Source organism: Suncus etruscus, chromosome 6 (assembly GCF_024139225.1).
Source record: "Suncus etruscus isolate mSunEtr1 chromosome 6, mSunEtr1.pri.cur, whole genome shotgun sequence".
Lineage (NCBI taxonomy): Eukaryota > Metazoa > Chordata > Mammalia > Eulipotyphla > Soricidae > Suncus > Suncus etruscus.
In genome coordinates, this window is record NC_064853.1 from 41,440,747 (window position 1) to 41,464,179 (window position 23,433).

Genomic DNA, 23,433 nt, shown 5'->3' on the forward strand with positions numbered 1-23,433 from the left:
GTGGGCGACGCGGCGCGACGACTTTCTCCTCAGCCACCGCGCTCGGGGCCACTGGCCCCCGTGACGAAGAGCCGCCCTCGCGAGCGGGCAGCGCCGGAAGCGCGACGAGAGCCGCGAGTGGCGTCGCCCTCAGCCGCTCGCTCCACGACTGCGGCGCCGCCGCCGCCCCACCGGAAGTCCGCTGGCGTCACTTCCGCCGCCTCCCTCGCCAGCCGTCCTAGCTTTGCCTCTCCTGGAGGGGCGGGGCTAACTCTGACGGGCGTGGCCTAACCTCGCGCTTGATCCTGCTGGTCCCGGACTACTTCAGTCCGGCCTGGCTACTGGGCGGCGCCCGAACGGTATCGTGAGCGGTATCGTGAAGCGCGGCGATGCTCAGCGGAGCCCAGCCGAGCCCAGCCGAGCCCAGCCCCGCCCACCCCGCCCATCCGTAGGGCCTACCTGGAGATTGAGTGATTGATTTCAAGTCCGGTATCCTGACTTTGCAGCCGGGTGGAACTTGAGACAGGGCACCCTCATTCATGTTTCTTTCCCCCTTGGCAGACCTGTCTGATCAAATTGATCACACCTGACTGCTCCCAAATTCATGGGGTTGCTTTGACAACTTTTTCTGGGGGGTTAAGCGGGGGCAAATGTACAATCCAGCATGGGAGAATAATATGGCTAGGAAACAGGACTGATCATCAAATCTGAGCTTCTTCCCAAGATGAATACTTAAGAAAGACTCACCACTTAGAAAAGACTCAAATTGGGGCGGAGTTGAGATAGCACTGCGGTAGGGCATTTATTTGCTTCGCAAGCTGCCCGACCCAGGATGGACTCGGTTATTCGATCCCCTGGCATTCCATATGGTTCCCCCTAGCCCCGACCGTGCCAGGGGCAATTTCTAAGCGCAGAGTCAGGAGTAACCCCTGAACACTACTGGGTGTGACACAATCCCCCCTCTCCCCGAAAAGAAAAAAAACTCGAACTTCTTTATCGCGCCAATTTACAGCAAGCTAATTTACCCAACCTCTGAGGGCCTGTTCTTGTTCCTTTAGCCAGACACCCCATTCTTTCTTCTCTCCTACATCCTACCCCATCCTTTTTTCTTCTTTACTTTACTTCTGAGAACTTCCCAGACCATGGATAATTGGACATCCGTTATTTTACTACATAATTTCCTTAACCACTCTCCCAAACTGTACCTTGTTTTACGAGTTTATTATGCATCCTCTTCCATCTGAATATAAGTTTTATAGTAAGGTTTTTGAGGATCAGGCTATATGTCACTACTTATTTATTGCTTTCATGAAAAAGCAATACTACTTTGTTCTAGTTTAAGAATGATTCATAAACTCTTCTTATGTCCCCAAGAAATAGTAATGCATTTTTTTTTTGGGCCACACCCGGTGACGCTCAGGGGTTACTCCTGGCTATGCGCTCAGAAGTCGCTCCTGGCTTGGGGGACCATATGGGACGCCGGGGGATCGAACCGCGGTCCGTCTCCTAGGCTAGCGCAGGCAAGGCAGGCACCTTACCTCGAGCGCCACCGCCCGGCCCCAGTAATGCATTTTTAAAGATCAAAATACATCTTTATAAAGCTTGGGTGGGGATAAAGTCTATTTTCAGTTTTTCCCTCATCATTCTGGTCCCTTTAGTTTTCATTGATAAATGGAAAATATTGGAGCCAGAGTGATAGTATAACGGGCAGGGCCTTTACCGTGTATGTAGCCAACCTGGATTCAATCTCTGGTATCCCAAATGTTCCCCAAGCATTACCAGGAATAATTTCTGAGTGCAGAGACTGGAGTAAAGCAATCCCTGAGCAACACCAGGTATGAGCCCCCAAACAAAAACAGAAATAGAAAAACAGACAATTATTATGACCTCTAAAGTCAAGGGATTTCATAAAACAGGAGAAGGAAATTCTCTCCCAGCTTGCGAACTTTTAAAACTGCCTACAACAGGGGTACAGCAGGTAGGATCCCTGCCTTGTATGTGGTTCATGTCCTAGGATTCACCAGGATGATGAGTCGGGAGTATGCCCAGAACACTGATGAGTGTGGCCTAGATCCTCCCTCCTCCCCACCCCAACCCCTCATAAAATTCACTAGTTACCAATTTAAGCCATTTCAGTAAACTTAATGAATGAAAATGCCACACCGTTTTATTTTGGGTCACCCAAGCAGTGCTCAAGGGAACTCTAGGATATCTCCCAATACTGGACCAACTGTACATACTGGATTGTTCAATGTCCTCTGCAGGTGATGCAGAACTACTCAGACCCAGTGGTGATCAAAGGCCACCAGTTACATCTGGTGGGGGTAGGAGAACACATTATAGGGAATCAAATTTGTGGTCTTCACATATTAGGCATTCACTTTAATTCTCTGAACTATTTCCCAATCCTCCCCAATTTTGAAGAATCAAACTGAAAGTCAACAATGTACCTTAGGTTATTTTCCATCCTGAGTCTAGTAGCACCATATTTCAGGATAAATAACACTTGAAAGGGTCTATCTTACCCTCAAACAACCTGATTCTGAAACTGGTTTCTTTGGCTTCTAGAATGGATGTGATAATGAACTGTGGAGGTGGGTCACCGTCTTATCTTATAGATATTAACAGCAGGATTTAGACCCTTAAATTCAATTTAATAAATCTCACTGATAACCTTCCCATTTACTCTGCTACCAGGAACTAACTTCAGAATGAGCCCAGACAAGACTCATGAATTGTATCAGAAAGTAGAAAGGCAAAAATCTTTTTGAGTCGTTGTACCCAAAACAAAGAGTTGTATAAGATTCTTTCCTGACACACATTCCCTGTTTTTGTGCGAGTTCAATCCCAATTGAGTCTGCTCTTAATCTTGTTAACCATCATAGCGCAGTGCCCAGAACAGTAGCAACGGCGGGTACATTGCAGCATTCGGCAGATACTTGTGGGACAGATGGAAGAATGAGTGGGTATTAAGAATGACACTCAAAAGAAGGCTAAAAATCTCTGTCCTCATTCCTTGTCCTTGGTTGCTCTTAGAAGGGAAAACTATCAAAATATTAGAAAAATACTCAGTCATGAATTCAGTGTACTCTGAAACTCTAATTGCTTAAGGAGTAAACTGAATATCATTCAATTTAGGGACTAAAGAAATAGTACAGGGAGTAGGGTGCTTGCCTTGCACAGAGTTCAATCGCTGGCATCCCATATGGTCAGCTGAACATTACCAGAAGTAATTCCTGAATACAGAGCCAGGAGTAACCCAAGAATTGTCAGGTATGGCCCAAAAACCGAAGGGGAAAAAAAAAAGAACTGATTTTTTGTTCTGGATCATACTTAGCTCTGCCCTCAAAATTTCTCCTGGAAGGAGCCAGAGCGACAGCACAGTTGTAGGGCATTTGTTTCTAGGGACAGACCAGGGTTCAATTCCCAGCATCCCATATGTTCCCCCCAAACCTACCCAGATTTCTGAGCACAGAGCCAGGAATAACCTCTGAGTGCTGCTGGGTATAGACCCAAACCCCTCCCCACCAAAAAAAAAAAAAAAATTACTCCTGGCAGGCTTATAGGACCATACAGGATGCTGAGGATTAAACCCAGATCTTATGACACACAGTATTGTTGGGGAATGGACCTCAGAAACCTGAGCATTGCTTAGAGCCGCCTCCTTCCACCACTATATAATTATATATGGCCAAACATATAATACAGGAGTTTATGTGCTTGCCTTGTATCTGCTGGCACAATTTGGTTACCTAGCACCACATATGATCTCCTGAACACAGCCATCAGTTACTCCTAAGCACAGAGCCAGGAATAGCCAGTCCAAGCACACTTTCCCACAAAAACAAAACAAAACAAAAAAAACCAACATATATGATAAAGGTCAGAGATGTGACTCAATGGCCAAGTACGTACCTTGCAAGTATGAGATCTGGGTTTAATTCCCAACATAACAAAAGCCAAACAAAAAAAATTAAAAGTACAAATGAATTCAAAATAATTTTCCATAATTTTTTTTTTTTTTTTTTGGTTTTTGGGTCACACCCGGCAGTGCTCAGGGGTTACTCCTGGCTGTCTGCTCAGAAATAGCTCCTGGCAGGCACGGGGGACCATATGGGACACCGGGATTCGAACCAACCACCTTTGGTCCTGGATCAGCTGCTTGCAAGGCAAACGCCGCTGTGCTATCTCTCCGGGCCCTAATTTTCCATAATTTTTTAAAACTTGCTATTCAAAATGAAAAGGTAAGCAACTGACTGAAGGGAAATATTTGAATATATATATATTTTAGAAAAAACTGTCTACAATTTAAAAAGAATTCTTTTCTGTTGCTGTTTTGGAGTCACACCCAGTGGTATTCAAGGCTTACTCCTGGCTCTGAGCTCAGGGATCACTCCTGATAATGCCAGGGATTGAACTCAGGTAGCACCCTACCTGCTATTCTCACTCCCCAGCCTCTGAAGAACTTTTATGAATCAGTAATAAGAAATGCAACCCAATTTTAGAGTGGGTAAAAAGTTATGAACATTTCCTCAAATATACCAGAAGACCAGGGAGCCAAAAGATAGCTTAAAGGGCTGAAGCATATACCTGGCATGTGGAGGCCCCCAGTACAAGTACTGTACAAGTACTGTACAAGTACTGCTGGGTAGTCCTGTGGCCCTTGTAGCCTCCAGTACCAGTGGACATGAGCACACCTCACCAGACAGAACTAAGCTTTTATAAACTGTCCATCAACACATCTGTTGATGGGGGCCAGAGAGATAATATGGAGGTAAAGTGTTTGCCTTGCATGCAAAAGGACAGTGGTTTTAATCCCGACATCCCATATGGTCCCCCGAGCCTGCCAGGAGAGATTTCTGAGCATAGAGCCAGGAGTAACTCCTGAGCACTGCCAGGTGTGACCCAACAAACAAACAAACAAACAAACAAACAAACAAAAAAACCAACACATCTGTTGCTGTGAAAGGGCCCAGGTAACCCTCTAAACCCAAAATACCTGGAGAATGTATAAACACATTAAAAAATACTCAAATGGCCAGAGTGATAAAGTGGATAGGGCATTTGCCTTCCATATGGCAAACCAGTTTGAATCCTCAGCATCCTCATAAGGTCCCCCGAGCACTGCTGGAAGTAATTCTCAAGTACAGAATCAGGAATAAACCCTGAGCACTGCTGGGTGTGGGTGGCCCCAAAGCAAAATGAAAACAGAATGCTCAACAGAGGAAAAACACAATGAGCAGCACAGTAAAGACAGGATGGCCACACCTGTCTTCTCTGCTAGGAAGACCTGAAGCCTACTCGCAAATCAAGTTCAGGGGCTCAGTGCCAGTCTCCTCTTTGATACTACTATCATTCCACTCTGCTTTCTTGCCCATTAGTAATGTCTGAGCCCACTCCTACACAAAAAAATAATAGCCAGTAAATAAGAAATACAGAGCTTCCATGTGTGAAATTATATCATCAGCTTATGGTAAAAAGAAAAACAAAACATAGACTATACAGTTCAGAGTACAAAAATTATGGTGATCTGATTACTTGTTTCCTGAACTAAACTTTCAGGAATGTATGGCTGGAGCGGTGGTGCAAGTGGTAAGGCGTTTGCTTTGCCCGTGCTAGCGTAGGATGGATTGTGGTTCAATTCCCTGGTGTCCCGTATGGGCCCCCAAGCCAGGATCGATTTCTGAGCACATAGCCAGGAGTAACCCCTGACCGTCACTGGGTGTGGCCCAAAAACAAACAAAATTTCAGGAATGCAGAGTTCACTCTGTGTACTCTGTATTACTTCTTCATCCCCTTCCTCCTCTCTGTGTTCATGAATCATAGCTATCTAATTCATTATAAGTCTATTCACAGGGGCCGGCACGGTGGCGCTAGAGGTAAGGTGTCTGCCTTGCAAGCACTAGCCAAGGAAGGACCTCGGTTAGATCCTCCGGTGTCCCATATGGTCCCCCCAAGCCAGGGGCAATTTCTGAGTGCTTGGCCAGGAGTAACCCATGAGCATCAAACGGGTGTAGTCCGAAAAAAAAAAGTCTATTCACAAAACATTTTTCCCTTGATATGTGTGATTATTCTGAGATAACAATGAATGGAAAGTAGTTTTTGCTCCTAAACATTTACAGGCATCATGGTAAAAGCCATGAAAATAGATTAGGCTGTAAATCCTGAGTGCATTGGAGTATCATTTTTGACCTTGATAAACAAAATTAAGGAGCTGGAGTGATAGCACAGTGGTAGGGTATTTGCCTGGCATGCGGCTGACCTGGGACTGACCCTAGTTCGATCCTGACATCCCATGTGATCCCCTGAGCCTGCCAGGAGCGATTTCTGAGCATAGAGCTAGGAGAAACCCCTGAGCACCACTGCTGGGTGTGGCCCAAAAACCAAAAGAAAAAATGAAAAGAAACAAAATTAAGTTTATTTTGTTTTCTTATAAGTAACTCTAGAAAAAGGAAGTAGTGGTGGTTGTGTGAATAATTTGGAAAACTTAGTCTTATTTAAATTAAAATTTTCCGGGGTTCATTTTCATGAACTATTGGAGAATGACGTTAAGTTTTAAGATCAAAGAAGATGGGGTACATTGTGATAAACTGAATAGAATAAAATCCTCATCCTTTCTATATAGTTCGTGGTATTTCATCATGGACCCTATTCTTTCAACTTATTAAGTTAGACAAAAATATAGATAGTAATATATATAATATATATATATATATATACACACACACACACACATAGTATCTACTAATGATCTGACATCTTGAGTTCTTCCCTTGTCCTTCCTTATATTGGTTCCTATAGCTGTAAAATATGTTTTTCTTGATTTTTCTAAGCCAGATTTTTATAATTCCTATGGCTTCAATGACCATCTCTATGAATACAAATCCTATCTGTGACTCTATTCTATAATATTCCTTAAACATGCTGTGAAACCTTAAAATTTGTTGTCCTATGATAACTTCAGTAATCAGTCTACGTAAGAATAAATCATCTTTCTTCACAAAATTCACCATCTTTGTCTATAATATCTCCCCCACCCAATCATCTTGATGAGAGTAACATACTTATGCTTGTTTGTTCAAACTGAACCCAGGCATTACATCTATTATCTTCCCTGTCTGAATTTCATTAATTATCTGTGTCTCTCAAATCTGCTCTCTTCTGTTAACTATACTAATAAAGCCTTATGGCCTTTTCCAGCCCAGTCTCTCCTGTATCAGCAGACCATTTGGTTACTCATATCATCTACCAATCTTAGACTTAAGGAGATAAACACTGTTTCACCTCACTTTTGTATTGTGCCTACCTTCCCCCCCGCCATAACACAGCTAGACAGTGTTTTGTATGATGTCATAAGAATGAATGGAGGACTGCCATAGTGAGATTACAGTGAACAGGGCACTTACCTTACACATAGCTGACCTGGGCTTGATCCCAGCATCCCATATGGTCCCCCAAACCCACCATGAGTGATTTCTGAGTACAGAGCCAGGAGTAATCCCTAAGCATTGCTGATGTGGGCCAAACAAACACAAACACAAACACAAACACAAACACAAACACTCTCTCTCTCTCTCTCTCTCTCTCTCTCTCTCTCTCTCTCTCTCTCTCTCTCTCTCTCTCTCCAATTTCAACACTACAATGTATCTACTTGCCAATATATGATTCAAACCTAAAATTCTATCAGAAAAGTAATTAACACCAAGTTTTGCTTTAATAGAAAAAAAAAAGGAGCGAGACTGAACTTTAGAAATAGAAGCCACTGTTGTCTTTATAAAACACAGAAATGTGCTGCTGCTGTTGCTTGCTTCCAAAGGAACTGTACATTACCATTGCTGGAATAATTTTACAATAGACTGGACAAGGTACAGCTCAAAGCAGGACACAAACACAAGTCTCAAAGGGAAACAAATGCAAACAAGTATACAGCTGTGGGACTCCAGGTACATGTCCCCACCCATGCTGGAGGGATTTAAAAAGTTCAGAAACTAAAGTGAAATCCATAGTAGTTACACATGCCCACCAAATGGCTGCTAAGTGCAACATCACACACCCACCAGGTTGGACTGTGTGCACAGGAATGTCATTTCATTTTCCCTTATTGCTACTACACCGGGGGGACTTAGTGCATTTGACACATTGTCTTTAGTTGCACAATTCTTGGAGGGTTTCCTATTTTCTTTTTTAAAGAAGAAAATCTGCCTTCCCTACTTTATTCTGGTTTGGTTTTGTTTTGAGCCCATTCCCTCCCTCACATTCTTGGCTCCAAAACAGCAGCCAGAGTCGTAAATCAGTGGGAACAGAATAAAAGGAGAGCACCAACCTAGCCTCTCTCCCTGCCCAGAGAGAAGGCAAGTCCTAATAAATGGAGGCCAGAGAAAACTAGAGAATCCCTCCACCCAGTCTGCTTAGAAGAACAAGTAGGAAAAGAGTGCCTGCATATCCCTGCCATAATCAGACTATAAGAAGGAAGACATTGTAATCACCATGCTGGGTTGACCTAGGCCCTATACACATAAATAAAAAACTTCTCATATATTTTCCACAACTATATTTTGGCTAATTTGAAATTACTTTCCACCCTGAAGAGGAAGAAATCCCCATTCTTGCTGTTGACACTATGACAAGTCTTAAACCACTGTCTTAGTCTTTTGAATAGCCCACAGGCCAGAAAAGAAGTTAAAATGTGGGGCAGTGGCGCAAGACATAAGGCGTCTGCCTTGCACGCTAGCCCTAGGACATACCATGGCTGGATCCCCGGCATCCCATATGGTCCCCCAAGCCAGGAGCGATTTCTGAGTACATAGTCAGGAATAACCCCTGAGCATCACCAGGTGTGGCCCAAAAACCAAAAAAAAAAAAAAGAAGATAAAATGTCTCCTTGGCTGCCAACCATGAGTGCTAGCTTCATTTATAGAATTCTGTACAAAAAACAAAGTTATCTAAAGACATTGTTGTTTGGCCAAGGAGGAGCTCAGGGAATCTATCTAGTAGGCGGGGAAACAAAAATGTTTGGGAACAGCTCATTTTGATAAGACTTCTTTTGCAGCTTTGTTCTAAGTCCCTTAAATTCCCAACCAGGTTATCTTTACCCAGAGGCCAACAGCATGTACCTCAACCCCAATGAGTCAGGCTGAATTTGAGAAACAATCAATGAGCAATGTTCCCTTTTCCTAACTTTTATACAAATTCTTTCCAGCACTCTATTATTTTCCCATCCCCTAGCCCTCCAAACCCTGAATATCCATTAGGTTTGATACCCTCATAAAAGTCAGGCTCCATTGACAGAACTAGAACTAGGATCTAGAAAAAGCAAAAAGAAACCAATGTAAAGGAGAGGACAGGTGTGGTAACTGCAAGAAACCCTCCTGATTTGGTGTCAATTAGGTAGACCTGATGCCCTGTCCTTGTATTATGTTGAGGGAAGTCCAAAGAGGACATCACTAGGCTTGGAGAGTAGATTCTTCTCTAAGAATCTATTCTAGGCAGCCAAGGAGGTAATCCTAATCTTACTAGCTAACAGTCAGATCATTGTAGACATGAAGAGAATCATCATCACATAGGCAGACTGATAGGCTTGCAGGCCAACAAGCAAGCTGAGTAAATAAAAAAAAAATGAAAAAGCCAGGAAAGAGAGAAAAGGAAAAGGCAGGCAAAAAAAAAAAAAAAGTGGAATGAAGAGAACAAGAAAATTGTCTAAGAAGATGAGACTTGGATCCGTTAAGAATTTCTTTAGAGTTAAATAAGAGGTACCACTGAAACAAACTTCAAGAAAGTAAAACTTTTTGCTCAGACCACATCTTAATCTGCACACAACTCTTTTCAAAGAAGAATGATCTTCAAGTTCCGGAAGATTTTCAAATCTCAGAGATTAAAAGTATCAGATCAATCATTTCCTTGCCAAGTTGCTTCTCTTGCTTTTATTTCTTGAACGCCAAAGGGCTAAAAAAAACTAAAATGCATTTCAAGCCCAGCTCAAAACTCAAATAAAGGGAGGCAAAGAGAGAAAAGGAGAGAACACAAACATGTTGCTGAGAGGAAGTGGCTATCACTAGCTCCCTACGGACATTTACAAATGCTGGTGAATGACTGAACCCTCCAGGAATAGTGCCCTGATCCCAGCCCCAAAACGCACCCAAGAGAATATACAGAGCCCATTGTCCCAAGAGAGCTCCCCTCCCTACAGGGTGACTGAACATGAAGTAGACATATGAAGGCAATGGACAGGGTAGATGGAGTGTTGGCATCACTCTCTTTAGGCACTTGTGTAAGAAATGTAGGCTCTCCAGTGAGTCGCCTCCTCCCTGAACCTTCCATTCTGTTCTTCAGCTGGGCTCTGCCCATAGGGCACCATCCCGTGCTGTAGCCAGCAGGAAAGAAGGAGTAGTTAGTTACCAAACAGTCCTGATGCCGTCTCCATAACCAATGTTTGTGCTACGTTTTGTGACGTCTCTGATCAAAGTAGCTAACCAGAACAGAACCTGGGATAGACTATTTTGCATAGCAAATCTGGGTCTGTACAAAGGTTGCTAGAAAGGAGAAATGGTAGATCTAACTGCACAGGCCAAGATTCAATTGAGTATTCTTCCAGCTGGCCTCCCAAGCCTAGTCTGGGTCTAAAGTGTCATGGCTTCATCACCAATTGGGTGAACCAAAGCTCAGACTCCTCAGAAAGAGGAATTTCTACTCTGAAGCTACGACTTCTTATCCCAAGCACTGGGACAGGGAAAAAATGAAATTAAGAAAAGAGGGGGCCTTGCCTCAAGGCCAGCAGGCACCACATTAGAACCCCCTATTTCCAGTTCTGCAAGACAGTTATGCCCCATCGCCATCTAGGGAGACCAATATATATATTAAAAAAAAAAAAAAAAAGCCCATGCCACCCACTCACATGCCCTAGTGGGAAACCATGAAAAATTCATTAGTGTAAACAGAAGCAATAGGGAGCAGCAAAATCCCTCAGCCTGTCCACAGGACATGCTAAAATCTGGGATGAGCCAAAGTCAAAGGATAATCCAGAGGAAGGGAAGATGCACTTGTATAAGAGTGCAGGGCAGTGCAGAGGAGGGAATCTGTAGCAAGAAAAAGATATTATCTGCACAGAGAAGGATGGAGATGAACCCCACCTTGAGGAGATAAACACCCCCTACCCATCCAGGCCAGAGACAAGTACATAATTCCTTCTGATGGCTCAATGTTTTTCAGTTGTAAACTCATACAGGAGGGATTTCCAGATTTTGGCAATAGACTCAAGCTATTGTATAAAAAATAACATTTAGATTTTGCTCTTTTTTATCATTTAGACTTAAGGATTTTTTGTTAAAACATATCCCAGTTAAGAAATTGAAATATAAGAGACTCGACCATCAGGGGAATAAAGAATGAGAAAAGCTAGGAAAGGAACTCCAGACCTGTGAAGGTAGAGGAGGAAGGACATGGAGAGGCCAGAGGCCAGTTATCTCAGCAGCTCTGAGACGGGTCATGTCTGAAAGTGCAAATGTCAACAGATTTTACCCATCTTGAGGTTGTGATCTTTTTAAAAGCTTGATGAATGTGAAAATCAAAACCTTCAAATGCAAAACTGGCATTCTGGCTGGAGGCCTACTGAGTTAGGGGCATTTATTCCCTGCCTACGTCCTGTCACAGCCCCCCACCCACTCCCCCCCAAAAGAAAAGTACAAAAGGTTGCAGTTCTGCAGCATTACCATTACAGGGAAGGCACTGATTGCCCACCAGCAGGCAGAAGGAAGACAGGGTCGTGTCACTTCAGAGCTAAGTGCCATAGTGCCTTAAGTCTTACTAGGTGCTGGATGTCTGTCAGGGAGGAGGTATAAGGAAGGATAGAAAAGGAATTAAGGGCAGGGGATGTGGCAGCTGGGGGTGGGGGAGAGTAACCAAAACCATTATTAAAAATCTTCCTATAAACTGGATTCTCAACCCATTAAAACATCTATTATCCTAAAATATTGATCTGGGTCTGGTTTCGTTTTTCTTCTTAAAACAAATCTAGACCTTTTCTTATTAAGGCTCCTAAAAATTCCTTCCCTCCTCCCATCCACTGCATCAAATCCCTCACTGTCCCATCTAAAGTATCAAACTCAAACCTACCAGCTTTGTCCACAGGGCTGCAGAGTGAACCTTACCAAGCTGTCCGAGCTGTCAGGCATGAGTCTTTAGCACTGTGAGTCACATGAGACACCTGTGTGTGTGGTGGGCACCAATGCGGCCCCTCTTGGTCCAGTGGGGTCAGGGCCAGATGTGACAAGATGGGGTGAGGGATGTGGGGCATGAGGTGGACATCAGAGATTTCTGGCTGGTGGTCTGGGTTACAGGCCCTATTCCCCACCCATTAGTCCCCTCTGAGAAGGAAACAAGGCCTTCTGCACTCTCGTAATCCTGCCTCCTCCCTCCTCCCTGCTTTCTCTGGATTTGGGCGGCACAGCTCTTGGGGCTTGGAAAGCTTTCTTCTATCCAGTGAGGTAACAGCGTTCTGCCTTCAAGCGAAGTACATGGTGCGCAGAGTATCCTGATGAACTTGCACGGCTTTGGCCAGGGCCTGGGGGTCCCGCCCATTGCTTTGCCCCGATATGTGGCTCCCCTCTCCACTGAAAAGAAAATAAAAAATCCTTCCTGATTAACTGAGCTAAGCCCTTCCCCTATTTGCACACCATAGGGTGTGCATTCCCAATCAATTTCAAAGAAAACCCCAGCCCAGATTTGGGCGGATGAGCCCAAAGACCTAATTAGACGATACCCATTTTCATCTACCCAAAGTTCTAAAGCAAAAAAGGGACCAGCCTTAGCCCAGGACTCACCTGTCATGCTCCTTGTCCACTAGGTGGTATCGTGCCCGAAAAGCCACCAGACGGGCATAGTAGGCAGGTGCTGGGATAGAAACGGAGCGTGTGCATCGTACGTAAGTGTGGCACAACTGGTATGTCAAGATTTGGAGCTCATCTGCTGTGAAACGGTTGTCATCCCAAAGAACATAGTAATGGGATGGTCGACTGGTGCCCTGGGAAGACAGGAAAGTGAGGGCCCCAGGTTGGGCAGTAGGTTGGGCAGTAATTGAAAATGGGATTATTATTATTATTATTATTATTATTATTATTATTATGAGTACAGCTGGGAGGTGCTGAGATATAGCAATAGCTTTGCATGTGTTAGGCCCCGGTTTTGATTCCCAGCCCCATAAAACAACAATGACACAAAAAAACAAAAAGGCTAGAAAGAGAATTCAAATAACTGGAAATCATGGTTTGCATATTGAAGTTCAGACTCAATCCACATGTACATGCCCACTCTGAGCACCTCTATAAGTGACCCCTCCAAAGCACTGCTGGGCATGAACCCATCCCACCAAAAATGTAGAGCCACGATGGAAGACTTAGTCACAAAGAGACAGATACAAAATCACATGTCATAAAACACTTTTTAAGGTCAATCTGCCTAAGATGTTCAAAGTACACTCTTGATCAAGAATTCTAAATGCTTAATGAGAACCATGATTTATATGCTACTCTGGTAACTGGTATTTTCTAAAGGCAGTAAGATAATCAACACATCTACGACCCAATGGAAAGCCTAAGACAGCCCAGCTACCTGGATGCCTGCGTGGCTGCAGAGATAGAAGTCAAACTCAAAAGGATGGGTGATGTTGGTGTCCACAGTGGTCCCAGCGGGAATGTTACCACTCTTTCCAATCTGTATAGAGACAAAAACAACCACGATCCCAAGACCTGCCTTGGCCCAAACAAGGACCACACAACTCTTTCTACTCTAACCACCATGAGTAAGGTAAAAATGTTCTCTGACGGTACATGAGAATGTTGATGCTTGGTATTGAAATAATGGAATTCTAAAGTCACACAAATCTGTGTTCAAGTGCCAGTCAGTTTTACTATTTATTAGTCATGTGATCTTAGCAAATCATTTACCATTTCTAGGTTAAAGTGAAGATAATCATAGTACCTACCTCACAGGGCTGCTGTGAGGAAGATGCCTTGTAAAAAGTCTGGCACAAAGGAGAAGTTCAATAAATGACCGTTCCCTTTTCTCTGGGAACTGGTCTATATTGTAAGGTCTATAGGCCAAGGCGCTGGAGGAGGGAGAGGATTTAAAAGGGAAGGTGGGGGGGCCAGAGCGATAGCACAGCGGGTGGGGAGTTTGCCTTGCATGCGGCCGACCCGGGTTCAATCCCTGGCATCCCATATAATCCCGAGCCTGCCAGGAGTGATTCCTGAGTTCAGAGCCAGGAGTAGCCCCTGAGCACTGCCAGGTGTGGCCCCCAAAAAACAAAATAAATAAATAAAAAAGGGAAGGTGGGAGAACTAAGGAAAGGAAGTGGCAAAGGAAAGACCACAAGTGCTGGGGGAAGGAAGGGCCAGGGTGGGTAAATTGGCCAAGGACTAAATTCCCAGATTTTACCTCAAGAGTTTCTTCCACATAAAAATAAGGGAGAGAGGATGAGACTCTTCTATTCCTCACTTACACGCTCATTCTTGTCAGCACAAAAAAGACGGGTATGGTGGCGTTTCTGCACAACAATATATGTGATCCCAGGTTGGTAGTCCTTCTCCAGTTTGATGCAGGCATCACGGATGGCCAACAGCTCATAGTGGAGGATCTAGACACAAGGTAAGGAGACACACATACAACTTCTTTTGAATTCACACATCTTTCTGATCTAAAGGGTTGCTACGGGGCTGGTGAGGTGGCGCTAGAGGTAAGGTGTCTGCCTTGCAAGCGCTAGCCAAGGAAGGACCGCGGTTCGATTCCCCCGGGGTCTCATATGGTCCCCCAAGCCAGGGACAATTTCTGAGCACTTAGCCAGGAGTAACCCCTGAGCATCAAATGGGTGTGGCCCAAAAAACCAAAATGGATAAATAAATAAATAAATAAAGGGTTGCTACTTGTAATTTTTTTAATTTATGTCTCCTTAATTAGCTAATAAAAAGCTCAAACTGCCAAAAATCAGTCTTGTACTCAGTTCAGTTGATTTGTTACTGTAACATTTTGGCTCTCTATATACATAAAATGTCCTAACATTAAGAAATGGTACACTGGGGCCCGGAGAGATAGCACAGCAGCGTTTGCCTTGCAAGCAGCCGATCCAGGACCAAAGGTGGTTGGTTCGAATCCCAATGTCCCATATGGTCCCCTGTGCCTGCCAGGAGCTATTTCTAAGCAGACAGCCAGGAGTAACCCCTGAGCACCACGGGGTGTGGCCCAAAAACAAAAACAAAACAAAAACAAAAACAAAAAAAAAGAAAAAAAGAATAAAGTGCTTTTATTTAAAAAACTAAAAAAGAAGAAGAAAACAGAAAATGGACTAAAGAATAATATTCTTTTTTTTTGGGGGGGGGCCACACCCGGCGGTGCTCAGGGGTTACTCCTGGTTGTCTGCTCAGAAATAGCTCCTGGCAGGCATGGGGGACCATATGGGACACCGGGATTCGAACCAAACACCTTTGGTCCTGGATCGGCTGCTTGCAAGGCAAACGCCACTGTGCTATCTCTCCGGGCCCAAGAATAATATTCTTTAGTAATAGTTGTTCTGTGCTTTGGGTGTCAGATGTATAGTAGAAATGGATAAAATCTGGGATAAATTAGAATTACGTTTCTGAGTTACACCCAGAGTATACTCCTGGCTCTGTGCTTAGGAATCACTCCTGGCAGGCTTGAGGGACCAAATGTGGTGCCCAGGATAAAACCTGGGTCGGCAACATGCAAGCAAGTGCCCTACCTGCTGTATTCCCTCTCCAGCTCCTTCTTTTTTTTTGGTTTTTGGTTTTTGGGTCATACCCAGCAGTGCTCAGTGATTACTCCTGGCTCTACGTTCAGATATTGCTCCTGGCAGGCTCGGGGAACCATATGGGATGCCGAGATTCGAACCACCGACCTTCTGCATGAAAGGCAAACACCTTACCTCCATGCTATCTCTCCGGCCCCTCCAGCTCCTTCTTAACCCCATTCTTCACTCATTTTCTCCTCACCTACCAACATTACTAATAAGAACAAACTAACAAAAAATGTTGTGAAAACTAAAACAAGTAAAAACACAAAAAACCTACCAGGGGCTTAGCAATGTCAAACTGTTTTGCTAAGTGACCTGAATTTTAACTTAAGGTTACAGGAAGCCACTAAGACATTCCTGAACAGCAAAGTGACATGATAAACTTATCCAGTATTTGAGGAAACACCAAATGACTTAAATGAAACTGAGCACAATGGTTAAGAGTGTGGGTTTTGGAGTTAGACCAATTTGTCTTGTTTTTGTTACTGATTTCTTGTCATTTGGGGGTTATATTCAGTGGTCTCCAAGAGCAACTCCAAACTCCATACTCAGTGGTTACTCCTGGTTATGCTCAGGAGACCATACAGGCTGCTGGACATTGAACCTGGGGTCATCTTCATGCAAAGCATGTGCTCAGCACATTGAACTATCTCTCTGAGCCCCCCACCACACCCCAAGACCAATTAAATGCTGCTTTCTCAATAGGGGTAACAATTATTTTACAAGACTATTGAAAGCATTAAGTATAATATATACAGCTGGAAAGATAGTTCAGCAAGTACTATCTCAAAGGGTTTTGCATGTGGCTAATCTAGATTCACTACCCAGCATTCCATTGAGTTTTAGCAACATAAGGACAATTTCTGAGAGCAGAGCCAGGAATAATCTGAGCACTTCCAGGTGTGGCAAAACAAAACAAAACAAAATAAAACAAACAAATAATACATATGAAGCTCTTAGCACAATTTGTAGCACATAAAAGGTGTCCAGTAATAATGATAATACTAGTAAATGGTGGTCAAGGATATGAGTTCACAATACTTGTCTAACAAAATATAAAGGCTTGACAGGAAGAAAAACCAGAATTTATTATTTAGAAAGAACAAGAGTGCTCATTTTCAAACTGTGGTCTTCAGAATAAAACCATAATCCAGGTGCTCGCTTCGGAGCACATATACTAAAATTGGAATGATACAGAGAAGATTAGCATGGCCCCTGCGCAAGGATGACACGCAAATTCGTGAAGCGTTCCATATTAAAAAAAAAAAAAAAAACATAATCCAGGACCTTGTTAGAAATGTGACTTATAAAAAAAATGTGACTTATAAGGTCTCATTCTACATTTAGCAAATCAGAAATATCTTTTGTTGTTTTATTGGACCCAAACCTGGCTCTCTACTGTATTATCTCTTTAGCCCCCAAATCAGAAACTGTATTTTTTGAGGAGGGTAGTTTGGGCCACACCCGGTGATGCTCAGAGATTACTCCTGGCTCTACATTCAGAAATTACTTCTGGAAGACTCAGGGGACCATATAGGACACTGGGGAATGAACATGGGTCAGCCACAGGCAAAGCAAATGCCCTAACCACTGTGGTATTGCTCCATCACCCAAATCTAAAGCTCTTAAGAGTAGAATCTTCATAATTTTGGGGATTGTGGAGCAAGTGGTGCACACATGGTACTAGGATGTATTCTACCACATACATGTACTCTACCAATTCAGCCATATATCCAGCCTTTCCAAATGTTTTACTTAGAACTGGAGGTGTTCATGAGGCATACTGAAGTCTGAGAACTATTGGTAAATCTTTAGGGTTAGAGATATGGCTCAAATGCACTCCTGCAGTCCAGGTTGATTCTATCCATGGCAACAACCCCACACCCAAAAGGAATAGAAATAAAAAAGTATGCCTTCAATGTGAACCAACTAGTGAATAACTCCTGAAAAGTCTCTCAATTGTGATACTCATCCCTAATCCTACTCCATTTAACAAAGCTCAATGGAGTAGCACCTCCTAGTACTAATACCTTAAGTAAGGCATACAGCAGTACTCTCTGCTATCATCAGACTCTCCACCACTTTCTGTGGGCCCTACCTGGGGCAGCTGGCCTTCAGGAACCCCATCTCGGTAGAAGATGATGCGGGTGGGCTTGAATCGAGTGGACTTGTAGAACTGGATGAGCAATTCACGCACCATGTAGGATAAGTCTTCAATGATCTCCTGCCGTGGTCGCTGAACTCGCACAGTAGCACAGTAACGGCTGGGGTGAGCATCCATACTTCCTACCACCTAACAATCAAAGAGGCAGAATCAGTCCCCAAACTTCCACCTTCCCAGTCAGGCTGTGGGTTAGAGAAATAAAGAGGTGAGGAAAAATGGGGCTGGAGAGATAGCATGGTGGTAGGGCATTTGCCTTGCATGCAGAAGAACAGTGATTCGAATACTGGAATCCCATATGGTCCCCCGAGCCTGCCAGGAGCAATTTCTGAGTACAGAGTCAGGAGTCACACCTGGGCACTGCTGGATGTGACCCAAAAACAAAAGAAAAAAAAAAAAAGATGAGGAAAAAATGCCAAAAAAAAAAAAGAGCTTTTCTAGTTATTGAATATTAGTTTCAATCACTATATTATCTTACGTTTTGTTACTTAATTATGTATGTATGCTTTTACTAAATTTATCTGACTTTGTTCCTCCACTCAATAAAGATAAGACCATCTGTGGGGTCTGAGCAATAGCACAGCAAGTAGGGTGCTTGCCTTGCACATGGCAGATCCAGGATCGATCCCCAGCAATCCATATGGTTCCCTGAGCCTGCCAGGAGTAACCCTTGAGTGCCACCAGGTATGGCTCAAAAACAAAACAAACACACAGCAACAACAAAAAAGAATACCATCGGTATGTAGTGCTATAATATATAAAGTACTCCGCATAAGGCCTAGATGAGACAGTTATCTGAGAAATTTGATTTCTCTATTCTTTGAAGAGGGGTATGTGGAGGTTTAGAACTCAAAGAATGACTTTATCCGATCATGTTTGTGCATTTTTTTAATACAAGTGCTAATCTACCCAGAAATCATAGTGAAGGGTGATGAAATATTTTCGAAGGAGATAGTGAACAAAGCCTAAGGTAAATAAAAATAAGCATAAGATAGATATTATCTGAGTTTACAAGATAAAAGCAGACCGCCAAATAAAAAGGTGAGGACAGTGTAAAGATAAGTGAGAAGGAAATCTTTTGGGGAGAGGAAGAAAAGAAGTTAGGAAAAAGACTGAAGAGAGAACTGGAGCAGTAGTGCAGTATTAGGGCGCTTGTCTTGCAAGCAGTGATTTCTGAGCGCAAAGACAGGAGTAACCCCTGAGCATCACCGGGTGTGGCCCAAAAACCAAAAAAAAAAAAAAAAAAAAAGAGAGAGAGAGAGAGAGAGAGAGAGAAAGAGAGAAATCTAATAAACAGTGTAGGAATGGAGAGAGGAAAAGGTAGTACCTATAATAAATTAACAGCCTTTCAATGATGAGATACTGTCACTGAAATACCCCAAAAATGGATGGAGAGAAAGAAACTAAAATGGAGAGCAAGAAAAATGGTGAATACGCCAAGTCTATAATTTTTTTGGTTTTGGTTTTGAGGCCACACCCAATTGTGCTAAGGGCTCACGCCTGGCTCTGTGCCGGATCACTCCTCGTGAGCTCAGGGGATCATATATGATGCATGGGATCAAACCTGGGTCTACAGCATACAAGATAACCATCCTACCTATCACCCTGGTCCTTCAGTCTACACTCTTAACTCTCCAGAAAAAAATTTTTTTGAAGATACCACAGAAGCCAGAGAAATAGTACAATGGCTAAGGAGCTTTCTCTACAAGTGTTTAGCCAGAGTTCAATCCTCAGCACCACATATGGTCTTCTGAGAATGTCAGGAGTGATACATGAGCTCAGAATCAGGAATAAGCCCTGTCAAGGTGGGGGGAGGGGACACACACACACACACACGGACAACCAGTGTTAAATTTATGAAGACACCAAGGGAATAGTTGGTAAGTATAGATCAGTAAAAGGAGATATTATAAGGGGTTGAGAGAGAGAGAGGTGAGTGAAGGAAGAAAATCTTATATACTTTTAGAAGTTCAGAGATTAGGGGGCTGGAGTGATAGCACAGCGGCAGGACATTTGCCTTGCACATGGCTGACCGGGGACGAACCTGGGTTTGATCCCCGGCATCCCATATGGTCTCCTGAGCCTGCCAGGAGCGATTTCTGAGCAATTTCTGGGCCCAGAGTCCTAAGCACCACTGCCGAGTTGGCCCAAAAATCACACACACCACACACACACACACACACACACACACACACACACACACACAACCTTAAAGAAGACCAAAAAAAGTATCAGGATGAAAGCATAGCACGCTTTGCATGTGAGGCCTGGTTCAATTCTTAGCATAGCATGCTTCCTCAGTACCAGCAGAAATAGCCACTGAGCACGCTACAGATAAAACCCAAATCTCCTCCTCCACTACACCAGCAAAAAATAAGATGTAAAATATCACTCACTGCTGTGATAGAAGGTTTTTTCCCATCTCCTGCTGGGGGGTGTGTAACATCCGCTCCTAAGAATATCACTGGCTGTTGAAAGACGGCAGAGCTGAATAAGGAAAAAAAAAGGGTGAAGAGTTAGATCTTCTCTTCATAGAACTATTTAGGACCCACTCTAATCCTCTCTCCCAGTGTCTGATTCACTTTGCCTGGTCTAAGTCCTATCTTTTAATCAATCCCCACCATTATCCCACCCCCCCTTTTCTTTGTTTTTGGCCACACCTAGTGACATTCAGGAGTTACTCCTGGCTATGTGCTCCTGTGTTAGGGGACCATATGGGATGCCGGGGGATCGAACCATGGTCCGTCCTAGGTTAGCACGCGCAAGGCAGATGCCTTACAGCTTGCACCACTGCTTCAGCCCAGATTATCCTTTTTCTCTTTGATTTTTGGATCACATTTGGCAGTGCTCCAGGGTAAGTTCAGCTCTGTGCTATAGGGTCACTCTAAACAGTGCTCAAGGAACCAATGAGGTACTAGTGATTGAATCATAGTTTCTACATGCAAAGCACCCTTAAACAATCTCTCCGAACCCCACCATCATAACTTGCCTTAAAAAGGTAAGTAGAAAATAGAATTCATACCGCTGGTGTGGGACTAAGATATTGTTAATGCCACCAAGTTTGACATTTATCTTGAGGCAGAGATTGGACAGAGTCTGAGGTGAGGTCTTGACCACGTTCTTCACTTGGACACACTGTGTAGCCATTCCCAAGAGCGTGTCTCCAACACGTTTCACCTCAGCTGTGAGCGGGGAGAGAAAGTATTAGTGAATTAAACAGATATAGTAAATGCCTACAAGATGCCAGGCAATATCAGATGCTATGGAACACAATGGTGACTAGAAACCTATTCTTACAATGATGACTAATCACTATCTAAAAATCACTTAGGGTGATGAATTTTAAAAATTGTGAAAATTCTGATGATACATACTACCACTAAATTCATCATGGAACTCTGAGACCATATAATAGAAAATAAATATGTAGCCAAGAAAGAAGTCTTGAGTTAAGTAATCCCTGAAGATAAATTGAATATAGTAAAAGATCTAGAACTAAAAGAGAATTTGGCAGAGAGCATTTCGGGCAGCAAGAACACATGCTGCTATCAGTGCACTGATAGGAGACATCAACTGGCTTTTGAGAAATTGAGAGGGCATAATAAGAGGAGGAGCAAAGAACAGGATGTGAAAGAATGTGGCATTAGACTTACTTACAGGAAAGAAATGGGTGGCTTACATGAAAAGACAAATATTAAGATGAAAAAATGTGAGAGATATCTAAGATTATATATACAAGCAGAAAAGTTTTATGAATAATTCCTGGGTCCTATCTTTCATAACAGTATAGATAGATCATAAATTCTTTGTATGTTATTTTGAGTTTGAAGTTATTTTTTAATCATATGAATCAGAGCAAGTAGGAAATAGAATATAGTAACTTGAAGCTCAAGAGTAGCTTAATCGGTAAGCAAATTTGCGAGAGATTTTAGGTACCTAATAAACAGCATTATCTTAACAAGATCACTAATAGAGTGATAAAAGAAAATTGGGACATAGATTTTATACAACTCCCTAAATTTGAAAAATCGTAACAGGTTGAGTCTATTGAGGAGAAAAGTTAAGAACTCTATCAAAGGGACCAAAGTGAGAAAACACAGAGGGTAGGGCATTTGTTTTTTTTTTTTTTTTTTTTGGTTTTTGGGTCACACCCGGCAGTGCTCAGGGGTTATTCCTGGCTCCAGGCTCAGAAATTGCTCCTGGCAGGCACGGGGGACCATATGGGACGCCGGGATTCGAACCGATGACCTCCTGCATGAAAGGCAAACGCCTTACCTCCATGCTATCTCTCCGGCCCCTGGGGTAGGGCATTTGTCTTGCATGTGCCTGACCAGGGTTGGATCCCACATCCACATGGTTTCGCAAGCCTGCCAGGAGTAATTTCTGAGTGGAGAGCCAGGAGTAACCCATAAGCATGACCAGATATGGACAAATGGACAGACACAAACAAAGACACACACACACACACACACACACACACGCTGACCAGGGTTGGATGGATCCCACATCCCATATGGCTCTGGAAGCCTGCAGGAGTAATTTCTGAGTGCAGAGCCAGGAGTAACTCATGAACATGGCCGGATATGGACGGACAGACAGACAGACAGACAGACACACACACACACACACACACACACACACACACACACACACATGACAGAAGATCAAGATATTGCTGCACTGTGAATAAGAAACAAAGAGATTTGTTTTAAGGAATAGAAGTGGTCAAAGTCTACTTAAGATATTTGATTAAATGTCCTTTGGGATTAGTGATGTTATTAAGGATTATTAGGGATAGTGAAAGGAAAAATAATTCTTTAGAGGCAAAAACTAATTTGGTGAGAAAATAATGAGACAGAGATGTAGGATCAACAAAAGTGTTTTGAATGGGAAAGTCTTGAATTACATATAAAAAACTAAGGGAGGGGTTTGAATAATAGTACAGTGGTAAGGTAGTTGCCTTGCGTACCAACTACCCAGTTTTGATCCATGAAGTTCCAAAAGTTCCCCAGGAGCAAAGCCAGGAGTAAGCCCTGAGCACTGTTGGGTCTGGTTCAAAAACAAAAAAAACGTCCAGGAGAGAAACCTCAGAGTCAGGTTATTTTCTGCCCCTTTTTTGGGGGGAGGGCAGCAACACCCAGTGATCATCAGGGGTTATTCCTGGCTCTGCGTTCAGAAATTACTCCTGGCAGACTCTGGGGACCATATGGGATGCCGGGATGAAACCTGGGTTGGCCATGTGCAAGGCAAATACCCTCTCTGCTGTGCTATCCCTCTGGCCTCTATTTTCTGCTTTTATTCTGAATACATTTACTGATCTAGGCTGAGAGACCAGGCTTTGCAGCTGCACCATCTGGGCACAGTGAAAAAAGTTTCTGAGAGAGACAGACTAATCCTAAATGAGAAAGCTCAAAAAACTTTAAAGGAAAGCAGACTAATATATATGCATGTATATGTATATATATCCTTGAAAATTTTAAAATATAACGAAATACAA

General features: G+C 43.2%; 1 protein-coding gene and 1 non-coding gene across 4 annotated transcripts in view; one reads left to right on the top strand and one right to left on the bottom strand.

The window, feature by feature from the left end:
* Positions 1-8,976: 8,976 nt before the first annotated feature.
* Positions 8,977-23,433, bottom strand: part of LOC126011027 (protein argonaute-1) — a 53,500-nt gene continuing 39,043 nt past the window's right edge. For 2 of the 3 annotated variants that reach the window (XM_049774681.1, XM_049774680.1), the window contains exons 13-19: positions 20,959-21,118; positions 20,333-20,423; positions 17,874-18,068; positions 14,471-14,605; positions 13,582-13,683; positions 12,795-12,994; positions 8,977-12,584 (exon numbers count right to left, since the gene is read on the bottom strand). In XM_049774681.1, coding sequence (XP_049630638.1) covers positions 12,476-12,584; positions 12,795-12,994; positions 13,582-13,683; positions 14,471-14,605; positions 17,874-18,068; positions 20,333-20,423; positions 20,959-21,118 — 992 coding nt within the window. In that variant the 3' untranslated portion in view covers positions 8,977-12,475. Of the gene's footprint in view, positions 12,585-12,794; positions 12,995-13,581; positions 13,684-13,954; positions 13,994-14,470; positions 14,606-17,873; positions 18,069-20,332; positions 20,424-20,958; positions 21,119-23,433 lie in introns of all 3 variants that reach the window. The other variant, XM_049774679.1, reaches the window with a different exon arrangement.
* On the top strand, positions 16,930-17,035 carry LOC126012901 (U6 spliceosomal RNA). Its single transcript, XR_007497245.1, has one exon. It is a non-coding gene; the product is annotated as a U6 spliceosomal RNA (small nuclear RNA).